Source organism: Protomyctophum bolini (assembly GCF_963924005.1).
Source record: "Protomyctophum bolini genome assembly, chromosome: 6".
Classification (NCBI taxonomy): Eukaryota; Metazoa; Chordata; class Actinopteri; order Myctophiformes; family Myctophidae; genus Protomyctophum; species Protomyctophum bolini.
Genome location: NC_137867.1, coordinates 21,866,062 through 21,878,273, shown reverse-complemented (window position 1 = coordinate 21,878,273; position 12,212 = coordinate 21,866,062). Strand labels below are relative to the sequence as shown.

Here is a 12,212-nt window from a genome sequence, read left to right as displayed (position 1 = left end):
TAACCATGGATTACATTATTCAAACTGCTGAGAGTAAAGGCCCCATTACCTTGATAGTTTTCTGTCCAAGGCACACCAATGGGCATGTCAATATCTCAAGGCACACCTGTATTCATTGCAAAAATAGCAGATCTACAATATCTATAAGATCTATCAGATAATAATTATATATACTTTTACTTTCTGCACCTTTGAGTATTTTGATGCCAGTAAATTTAGTATTTTTACTCAAGTAAAATGTTGAATACAGGACTTCTAAGAAAAATAAATCTTTTTTTCTCTCCACCACGATGACCCACATTGCTGTCTGTCACCATGGAAACCCCTCTGGTAGACATGGTGGATAAACTTCCTGCCCGGCGGGCATCACTGAAACTTCCAGCCCGTATATCCTCCCCATGTGGACCCCTGCTCTGTGATAGGCTGTTGAAAGACACTGATGTTGCATGCTGCTTTGAGCACACACACGCGCGCGCGCGCACACACACACACACACACACACACACACACACACACACACACACACACACACACACACACACACACACACACACACACACACACACACACTCACACATGCTTTTATGAGAATGTCGCCAATTTGGTATTAGAAATGTCACCGAATTGTTTACTGTTGAGTGAGAAAATAATGTTGCACATTAAGCTAATCAACTGGAGACCCCCCAAAACAATTAGATCTAGATAGCTTGTTATGTAGACTTCTGGCATCCTATAGTGTTTATAGTTTCAATGTTCAATGTGATATTCTACTGTTAGACTGATGATAGCTTCTTAAGTTACTCATGATCCTTGATGACTATTTCTATGCATTTGATGGATTACCATGTGTTGTTCTCGCTTACTGTAAATCGCTGTGGATTAAGAGCATCTGCTAAATGTCTAAATTGAAAATTGTAATAATTGGGAACCACTAGTAGGAAAGACATATGCTGCAGTTGTTGCTTTCTAGCACAGAGTTGTGTTGTGGAAAGCAGAGTGTGAGATTGACAGGAGCCCAGAGGCAAGAGTGGAAGGAGAACCCACTGGGCATGCTCAGTTGTGATCAGGGACCAGAATGGAGCGCTGCTGACCTTGGGGGTGTCATATCCATCGATCCATGCTGAGCTGTGTGTGTGTGTGTGTGTGTGTGTGTGTGTGTGTGTGTGTGCGCGCGCGCGCGCTGGAGAAACAGAGGGAAAGAGAGAGCTGAGCGACCCTCTGCTAAACTAAGAGAAAACTGATACCTTCACCGATGAATCATTGATAAGCAGAAAGGAGAGGATTTTCTACCTCTCCCTCTCTCTCTCCTTCCTGTGTCCTGTTCTACCTCACTCTTCTGTCTGTCCTTTTCTCCGTATAACATGCCTGATCTCTCTTCTACGACTTCTGTCTAGCAGATCATTCTGTGCACACACTCCGTCCGTCATTCTCTCTCCATTTTTCATCTCATTGTCTTCCTCACAGACACGATCTCCAACTCTCTCTCTCTCTCTCTCTCTCTCTCTCTCTCTCTGCACGACATGTTTAGTGTACATCCTGTTGACTAGATCTCCAGCATACATTCTGGTTACTAAACATCTATACATCCTTTTTGACTAGATCTTGGTGACTAGACATCTATACATTCTGGTGACTATAGACTTCTATACCTCATAGTGACTAGACTTCTATACATTCTGGTGATTACAAATAGAGCATGGCGTTAGTTTTTGCCTGACACAGATGTCAAGCCTGCCTCTGAGAGTCATCTGATTTATGCTAAGCCCCCTCCTATCCGCTGACGCTCAACTATCATTCTGTCTTTGGCCATTCACTTTATGGAGCTCTCTTCATAAATGATTAAGCTTGCCTGTTGCTGCCGCAGCATACACATGCTTACGCATAAGATTTTCTAAACCTACCTCCACCGTCCCTGACTCCTCCTTTTTATGTTTGTCTGATTTGATCAGTGTCATTGTCTGATGTTATTGTTGCTGCTGCTCTGTTCTGTAGTACCAAGGGGGTATTTGCTCGCTACTCTCCCTGCCTGTGGCATTCCATGTCTTCACATGAAAGAGCAAGGAAATCCCAGAACAGAGCCCCATACCGCCAAACATAATACACGCTTGAATATTACAATGAAATTACTGTTTTAATGTGCAATAAAAATATATATGTTTTGACGACAGCGGTACTTAACAGAACATACAAATCTGATGTGGACATCTGGTGACTATAGGCTTCTACAGAACATCATGGGTTTGTAAGTGGCTCACAACAACTAATGTATGCTACCCCATCTCTGCTGTCACTTCCCACTGTGCCACACTCATGCTGGCAGCATACTCCAAACTAAGTAAAAAAAAAGAAATTGGCTTCGGTAGGTCATTGTGCCACCCCATCTCTGCTGTCACTTCCCACTGTGTCACAGTCGTGCTGGCAGCTAGCATACAGTATACTCCAAACTAAGTTAAAAAAATGGTTTCGGTATATGGTTGCCAACTACCACAAATTCAAATTAGGGACACCAGGTCGGGCGTCCCTCATTTCTAAGAAAATAAAAAATAAAATCTCACGGTGTGTGTGTGTGTGTGTGTGCGTGCGTGCGTGCATGCATGCGTGCGTGTATATTTTTAATTTTTTTTTTGTTTAAATTAAATTAACCATTTGAACCCAGCATCCATATTCTGGCCAAAAAACACACTTTGTGTACATGTGCTATTACTATAATACAGATTGTAGATCGGCTATTTATGATGAAGAGATTTGGTCTAGTAAGAAAAAAGCGTTAAAGAGACAACTCAAGTGCAGTTTAGTGCGTTGCCGGTTAAAAATCACCCGAGACTTCCCTGTGAGCTTAGGTTTGGAGTAGGGTGTCTGACTAATGCCTGTAACACTGTTAGCACGTCGGACCAAACATATGCACGCGTCAATAAGAACAAAATGACGTCATTGTGGAGCAAATAAACAAACGCATTCCAAGTTCGTTTCAGCAGTTCTTATGTAATGCCCAGGATTCAAACTGAAATCCTGCCCCTGTGGATCGGGCTAGATATTAGACTTTTGAGGCCATCTAGGCAGAGGCTCTGAGCCACACTAGACTAGACCCTAGACTAGACCCCTGTGGACCGGGGGAGATATTAGAGGCTCTGAGCCACACTGCTATACACTTGCACCTCCAAGATTATCAAACTATCAGACACTATTATGCAAACATAATGTGTGATTAGTCTACACACTAAATGTGCCCATGATCTATATAGTTTTATTTCCACAAGCTGCCAGCAACGTATGCTGAGGAGGTTAGGAGGTACAAACCTCTTCCTCTCTGATCAGGGACTACAAACACAACCAAGACGGTAATGAATTAATGGAGAGAGATAAATTATTATCAGAGGGTGGTGAAAACAAAGAAACAGCAGACAACCATGGTCAAATTGCTGTTCCTGTAGATACATTGGGGTGGGGGGGTCTGTTCCTGTAGTTACATTGTATATATTGGGGTGGGGGGGTCTGTTCCTGTAGATACATTGTATATATTGGGGTGTGGAGTTTTGTCGTCAGAGAACTTTGTTAGTTTCTGAAAGACTTACCGAGGTTGAAAAAAGTTTGACTTCATTTGGAATATGCTGCAGGCTTCACTCCCCCACTAGTATCCCCAGTAAAGCTCCTTATACACTCAGAGTGTTTTTCTGTGTGCGATTAATTCACCCACAAATCATCTAGCACATCCACACAGAGAGTGAATATGCAATAACATGATGAATACATATTTTCTGAACAACAAATAACAGCAAATAAAACCTCAACCTGGATGAATGATGCATTATATAAATAGGTTGGCGTTTTGTATCGCATGTAAAGGCTAGTCTGAACCTGCAACGCGGTGGCAGGCTACAAGAGCCTAGGTGCCTTGACCGATACGCCAGCCGCCCAGGCCTCATCAGCCAGTTCTAATTGATTGGTTCCGTATAAATCTATACTGTAACTGTATTGTTGCTTTTTTATTAAGAATCTCATTCCCCTTTAGTAGCCTACCATTTGGAATGACGTCAGAAGAGAGACAGTGGGATACGGACTGGGGGAAGCACTGGGCTGTGAATTAGTCATACTGTAGGTCTGTTACCTCTAATTCAGATGTGTCTACAGTATATATTAAGGCTTCTCTCTCTCTCTCTCTCTCTCTCTCTCTCCATCTCTTTCCACCTCTATGTCTGAGTGACAGGTCATTCCTGTTCCAGGAGAGCAGCGGCTCCACAGAGAAAGAGAGAAAGTGAGAGAGGGACGGAGAGAGGGAGAGATGGAAGGAGAGAGAGAGAGAGTGAGAGAGGGAAGGAGAGAGGGAGAGAGAGAGAGAGGGAAGGAGAGAGAGAGAGAGTGAGAGAGGGAAGGAGAGAGGGAGAGATGGAAGGAGAGAGAGACAGAGTGAGAGAGGGGAGGAGAGAGAGAGAGAGAGAGAGAGAGAGGGAGGGAGGAGAGAGGGATAAAGGCTCAAGGTGAACAATCCTATAAGGGCAACACAGTAATGTGATCCAACCTCAAATAAACTGGCACCATAAACTTGCAAAAGAAGTTAGACATTCAATCTCACTCTATCTATAGTTCTCTCTCTCTCTCTCTCTCTCTCTCTCTCTCTCTCTCTCTCTCACACGCACGCACACACACACACACACACACACACACACACACACACACACACACACACACACAAACAAATATACAAATATAGGCAAGAAGGAATTATCACGACTTCATCCACTTATTCTATCTAGAGGAACAGGAAACCACATACAGTTTACACACACACACACACACACACACACACACACACACACACACACACACACACACACACACACACACACACACGACGTGTGTCCAGACTTGCTTCTTTAGCTGCAGCATGTCTCTCCCACCCAACCTCCCTTGTGGGTATATTAAATCAAAATACTACATTTCAACAGCCTGACAGATTCTCTATCTCTCTTTCACACGTGCGCACACATACACGCATGTCGCACGCACGCAGACACACACACACACACACACACACACACACACACACACACACACGCCTGCACATGTACGGTCATTCTATCTCAATAGAATAGTTCCAATGTTTGTAACTATAGCCCATAGGCACCCGCTTTGCGGCGAGATCAAAGCGTGTCGCCACTCTCTTACTATTCCACTCGGTTTAAATATTGTTTTTTAAATTGTTTGAATGTCAACAATAAACTGAACAAAGTGGTTTGAAGCAGTGTTTGAAGGTTATCTATTACAAGCACACTGCGACTGTAAACTGACTGCTAAAAACAGCTAAAGTTTGTAATGTAACGTTGTCCATCTGTAGACTAGGGGAGCCTATAGTTCCATGCAGAGAGATAGCTCCGTCTCCGCCAATCTGCAAGCCACAACGCGTCGCTGATGCAACGCAGTGTAGGCTCTATTCCCTGCGCATCTATTTTAAGGGAAGAAAATAAATAAATAGCGCTTGATTGCGTGTCTGTGGGAACCGATAGAGAGAACCGAAATTGAATTATTGTAATGGGTAAACGGTACCCAAGCACGTTCAGTTCGGTACCCTAGTACATACTGTACCGGATTATCTTTAGTCGTACAAAAACTAAATTCGCCCACTTTTTACATCGGTAAACGTGTGGTGTGACAATAAAGATGATTCTGATTCTGTCATCTTTCCTGCATAATAAGTGGGCCTTGATTGAACTCAACTTACTTGAACAGAATGCACGTAGCACGTAGCAAAACAAGAGAAAAAGATTGAAGTGAATCAATAATGACTAATATTTCAGTAACTGAGATGACGGCTCACAAAGCAGTTAAAAGGCCATTTTCAGAAGGTTGAGCATACCGTCTGTTTGCGTTGCCTTTGTCCTACAGTAGTATAATGTACTGTACATCTACAGTATACCAGCCAACAAAACATCAACAAGAGATAAAGCATATGAAAACAGAGAGGTCTGTGTGTTAATGCATTAGAGAGACATACAGAGAATTGGAAAATATCAGTCCAGCATTAAGTTGAGCATTAGGCAGTAAAGCCCCATAGGATATCAGATCAGTTGTAACTTGTAGAAAGTCAACATGAAAGACCAAACAAGATAAGCTGGAAATGGAAATGTAGCCACCGTAGAATAGTCACTTTGCCTTTTTACTGCACCGCTGCAACGTTACCACCTTGAAGTAATAATGCAATTTATATGCAGTGCTGGAGCTTTCTACAGTGGCTAAAATTGCACGACCCCAGATCAAGATGTCAAGACCAAAACAGAGCAGTTTAGTAACCATGCATGTTATTCACCAGCAGTGCCTGAGAGAGGCTGTCAGCGACCATCAGCAGTAAGCTAAGCTTCTAAATCAGCGGGATGGCTTCATGGAAACAAAGACTATATGCACTCACTGAGGTCAAATAAAGCAATGGTTTTCACCAAGGGGCTCCAGGAAGACCAAATGGAAATGAGAGGAATATTTAAATTAAATTGAATTAGTAAAAGAAAAGGAAAATATAAAACTTTTAATTTAAATTCAAATTCAATTCATAAGATTATTGTGCCAGTTTAAGCGGGCAGGTATTTTAGCTATTTTTGCCAGTAATCAGCCTAACATGCCACTGTTTTATTCACAACATATTAAACCATTTGTCAACATTACTCAAACTCTAATAGGTACTGGGAAAATAAATATGTCCAAGTGTTCCCTGTAGTGTGTACCGTACGAGTCAAACCCTGATCAAGCTCTTCACGAGGTTCGGCATTACATTAGTTATATAGCCCTATTCAGATGAGTGCACATGAATTGCAAACATTTATTTATTCTCCAAACAATCTGTGTTTGCCTCCATGAAACCATCCACAGAGCATTTTCACTGTGTTCTCGAGTCTACACAACAGACAGACAAACAGCATACAGGCGTTAAGATCGAAGAAATCCCATTTGCTGCCTTATCCCACCAGAGGTATATGTTTAAAATCATTCAGTTCTGACATGCAACAGCAGTGTGGGTGAACTTCTACTATGGCCACCACTGCAGCCAAAGAGAAAAGATTCTTACCTTTAATGCCGAACTTGGAGTTTCCGCCAAACTTCAGAATAACCAGCATGAGGATGAAGCCAGTGAAGGCTACAGCGGCGATACCGACCACCACGTACACCTACAGTACACACAATGACATACTACATGTTATTTCTATCACTATACTAACTAACTACACAATGACATGCAACGTTACTACCACTGGGGAGGCTATAGCTGAATGGTTAGAGATGCCGCTTCATGGGAAATAGAAACAGAAGGTCCCAGGTCTGATTCCTCCAGGTGTCCTTGAGTAAGACACTTAACCCTTAACTTCTCCCCCTTGTGCTCAAGTCTGACCACTTGGGCAGCTGGCTGAAGCTGAAAACCCCACGGCATAAAATAGGTCTAATTATTATATTATTCATGAACAACCAAAATAACATGTATATACGTATGACTATGTCATTGTGTAGGAGGTGATAATACTATTATCACCACTATACACAATAACATAGTCATAGTGCATGTTTTTTGGCTGTCTATGAAAACAGTAAGTAAGCCACAGTGTGTGTGTATACAATAACTATCAGACAGGAACAGATTTCCTTTTAATAAGAACAGATTTCCTTTTAATAAGACTAAGGGCCGATACATACTCCCATTTCGGCGCTGTAGTGCCGAAATGATTTCGGCTCGTCAGAAATTTTCAGTAGCACCGAAGAGCCGACTTTAGGACGGTACCCGCCCCCCCGAACCTCAAATGACGTCAAATTGTAGGCTCTACAGCGCCGAAACGACTTTTATTCGGCTCTAAAATAGGAGTATGAATCGGCCCTTAGAGACTAAAAGCCTCACTAGCAGCCTGTTTTTGTCTGTTTTGTTTTGTTACTCCCCATGTCCCCTTTCCTCAAAAGTACCACAACGGAAACAAGCCTAACGGCTTTCTTGTGTCTGTATCCTTTTGATTTAATTTTCAATACAATTATCAATCAATCAATCAATCAATCAATACCAAAGGGTTTGAACCACCTGACACTGCCATCATTAGAACCTTGCCGCTAGCAGGGCTAAATACAATACCCCAGAGCTTCAATGTGCAAGGCTAATTCAATTAGCCCTTCCATCAATACGTACACACAGCACAGGTGTCAGGAAGGACACAAACTATTGATGGTAGAACACAATGAGACAAGAAAGTCAGATAGAAAGTGAACAGAGATGTGCGAAGCAGCCAGACACAACTTACAGCGACTCTGTCCTCAGGTGGGTCCAGAGGGGGACCATCTGTCAACATCAAAGAGAGAGGTGGAGAGATTAATACATACAGACAAGTACGATGCACAGTCAATTGAACTCACAACAAATTGATAACATAGAGGATTTTATTGGTCAAGGGTCAATGACAAAGAGTCATTTGAGGGCAGACGGTGGAGAATAGCAGGCATCTAGTTAGCATATATGAAAAATAAAATGCATCGTTACAGCCATTTCCCCCAACCCTGTGTATTACTTATAATACCTAGAGGATTGGATGGATTGAGAACTGCTACAGTAGCCATTATAGCGATGGAAACCAATGGTTCACCAGCCATGTGGATCATAGATCAGGAGCCTATCTCCTTCGCATGTATTGCGTGAAAAGAGGAGTTAACGGGCAATTACGGGAACTGTATTTTGCCCGTAAACCTCAAGTTTAGCGGGCATATACGGTACATGTAATATACGGTAATATACAGGTGTGATGGTACAATTCGGGAGTTTACGGGAGTTTGTTGGAAAGATTAATGGGAGTTTCCTGTAATATACACATCCGTATTCCAAGCTTTTTGCGCAGATGATGCAATTTGTACACTTTGTACACTCCCTGGACATGATCCTATAGTATGTCGCTAGTATATCGTATACTTCCTAATGCAGTAAGGCATTATGGTCAATGTAAAACCATCAAAGTGTATTTGTTAATACTCAAATACTTGATTTTAAGACATTATCTATCCATTCAGTAAGTTGAGTTCAAGCTGGATTGAGATGGTGAAGAGATGTGAATGGATGTGTGAGTGTGAGAGGAAGACTGTAGGCTATATATACCTGTGGTCGGGTCTGTGAGGAAGACGAGCAGGAGATCAGCAAGGAGGTCGAGGAGGAAGAGGAGAGACAGAAATGCAATGGAACTGAATTAATTGAATTGAATTTCAGTTTTTAACTTCTACAGTATACTGCATAATTATTCTGTCAGTGTTGTCATGCCAGATGCCTACAATGCTAATATTTGACATGGGTAGACAATTGTGCTCACCATAATACACAGGGTCTGTCACAGTTCCTGTACATTGAGGAAACAATGAAGAGAATATTGAGAAATGTTACCTTTCGTAAAATATTTGATACATGAACTTACATGTAAGTATGAAATCATGTGTAGCTGTACATTTATCCTCTATTACTTATGCATATGTGTACACACACAAACACCACACAGTATAGCACCTCGCATGTGCAAGGTGCTTCAATGTCAAAAGTGAAGTCATGCAAGGTCTTAAAATCCTATGCTAACAGCAACGTCTACAGCAATCAGTGTTCAACTTCGGAGCTTATGACGCTGTCAGCTCCACCACTCACCCCCCCACGGTTCCATCATGAAGTGAGCCTCTACAGCCTTGCGGTCTTGTCCATATATGTTAGTAGCCAGCAGCGTGTATTTGCCATTGTTGAGGTGTGTGGGATTGTCTAGATGTAAGCAGCCGTGATATTCCCTCTCTGTGACGTCGTGGATCCTGGTAATGATGTAATCACCCTCTAATACCTCCTCGCCATTCAGCAGCCACTGGAGATCAGGAAACGGGTTCCCTGGAGAAACAATACACACACAGTCAATGCACAGTGTTCATTTGTAACTCACTGAGTGTGCAAATGTAACCAAATGGACCCTGGCTGCAGTGGCGGCCAGGAAATAGTAGTAGTAGTAAGGTAGTAGTAGTAGTAGTAATAGTAATATTGCATTGCATCGCAGCCTTCCAATCAGCCTTGTCAATTATTCAGCCTCATCCTGTATGTCCACTTACAGTTGGCAGCAGCTAATAATCACTGCAGGTACTCGACCTGTCATGTCACGTTGACCTGTGTTGTTTGGTTGTAATTGTTCCCACTTCCCAGTGTGTGCACTCACTGCACTAGCAGCGCTGACAGTTGCGAATGCATCATTGTATAGCCTATGCTGCCTTCCAGTTATACCTTAAAGTAAAACATTGTTTAATCAAGCAAGCTGCTTTTGTGTATTTTCTACTAGGCTGTGTTTGCTGTTCATGCTTTGAAGTCCGATAATACACACTGAAAGAAAGTTATTACGTCATGAACGGGGCCTCCCGATCCTTAAAGGGACACTTCACCCTTTTTTAAATATATGTTAATGACGTTTAGAAGCTTTAGATCACTTTCCTGGGGGTATTTATGTGTGTAACATGTGTTTTTAGATATTTTAGATTGTAGCAGTGAGCCTGTTGTCTCTGATGTCATGGACACTGGTCTCACTACCTTCCTGGACTACAATTCCCATAATTATTTGTGCACTGCTCCTCCTTGTGGATAGGGGGGAGAGCTGTCTTACTGAGACAACATGTAGTCCAGGAAGGTAGTGAGACCAGTGTCCATGACATCAGAGACAACAGGCTCACTGCTACAATCTAAAATATCTAAAACCACATATTACACACATAAAGACCCCCAGGAAAGTGTTCTAAAGCTTCTAAACGTCATTAACATATATTTTTTTGCAAAAAGGGTGAAGTGTCCCTTTAAGGCCGCCCCTGCCTGGCTGCATATAAAACAGAGTATTCTGAAATAGTATAGAAACAAAGTATGATCGGCACAAATGCCTATCAGTCGAAACCTTCCTTTTCCATTTATTACCTTGCCAAAGGAGATTGACAAGGGTCATGTTTTTACCACAGTTTGTCTGTTAGCACAATAACTTGAGCAGACCACTGGATTTTCATGAAACTGCAGTAGTTTGAGCTGAATTCATGATTAACTTTTGAGTTGAGAAGATCATTGGTAAGAAATAATCACAGTCAAAGTCAGGGTCAAGGTCTGTCATCAAACTTGATCAGTAGATAGGCTCCCTTGAAGAGATTATTAACTTTTGTACATCTTACCTGAAACACTGAATGGGATGCACCAATGGTGATCTGGAATAGCGTCACTCAGTTTAGTGATGTTTGGGGGGACTGGAGATGAGAGAAGAAAGAAGTAGAAAGTGAATAGAGGAAAAGGTGTGTGTGTGTGTGTGTGTGTGTGTGTGTGTGTGTGTGTGTGTGTGTGTGTGTGTGTGTGTGTGTGTGTGTGTGTGTGTGTGTGTGTGTGTGTGTGTGTGTGTGTGTGTGTGTGTGTGTGTGTGTGTGTGTGTGTGTGTGTGTGTGTGTGTGTGTGTGTGTGTGTGTGTGTGTGCGTCTCTTAGAGAGAGAGAGAGAAAGAATAGAATAGAATGAATTTTGATTGAACTTGGGGAATTTAAAGGACACAATAAATGTTTTCTCCATGCAGACACATTTCTTCTGGCATTCATGCTTTATTCCGATGCAATTTGTGTCACTCTCATGGCCGTGGGTCAAACTGGGGGCACGGTGAAAGAGGCAATTTGCGGCCATGTGGCATGCACCCTAACGCTCCCATGCAGACACAATAGCATGAACAACTTGGAAGCCTTAACCTACATAGAATGTCCAGTAGCAGTGAATACTCCTTCTCTCCAACGATGTTCTGAGAGCTGCAGGTGATCTTGCTGTTATGGTCCAGGGATGAGAGGTTGGACAGACGCAACAGTGACATCTGTCCTGATGTTTGAATCTGGAGAAAAATACATCAAGGAAGTGAACACACATGGGTCTAAAGGCACTCTCATAATAAAAGGACAGTTGTTCCATCTCTTGAGTGTTGTGTTGGGATATAAAGCTTGGATATAAATAGTTAAAGCTAATAGCTTAACTACATTTCCCAGTAGCCTGCGGGTAGCTTCACTACTTTCAGAATGATGACGCTTTCAAGCAGTTCAGCTATTTTATTTGGTTTTCCACCATGTGGCTGGGTCTCTTGACAGAAGCTACATCACTATACATTTTCAATGACACACATCAATATAAAATAGCAAATGAGTTTTGAGTGCAGCTTGTCCATCATATCAAAAAGAGAATTCTCCATCGCC

The 12,212-nt window shown here is 42.3% G+C and overlaps 1 protein-coding gene across 1 annotated transcript in view; it reads right to left on the bottom strand.

Moving 5' to 3' along the window:
* ntrk2a (neurotrophic tyrosine kinase, receptor, type 2a) overlaps positions 1-12,212 on the bottom strand; it is a 102,751-nt gene that overhangs the window by 74,357 nt on the left and 16,182 nt on the right. The window contains exons 7-13 of the mRNA XM_080766581.1: positions 11,725-11,857; positions 11,167-11,238; positions 9,635-9,862; positions 9,312-9,338; positions 9,104-9,115; positions 8,262-8,299; positions 7,052-7,151 (exon numbers count right to left, since the gene is read on the bottom strand). Of these exons, the coding sequence (XP_080622707.1) occupies positions 7,052-7,151; positions 8,262-8,299; positions 9,104-9,115; positions 9,312-9,338; positions 9,635-9,862; positions 11,167-11,238; positions 11,725-11,857 (610 nt within the window). The remainder of the gene's footprint in view (positions 1-7,051; positions 7,152-8,261; positions 8,300-9,103; positions 9,116-9,311; positions 9,339-9,634; positions 9,863-11,166; positions 11,239-11,724; positions 11,858-12,212) is intronic.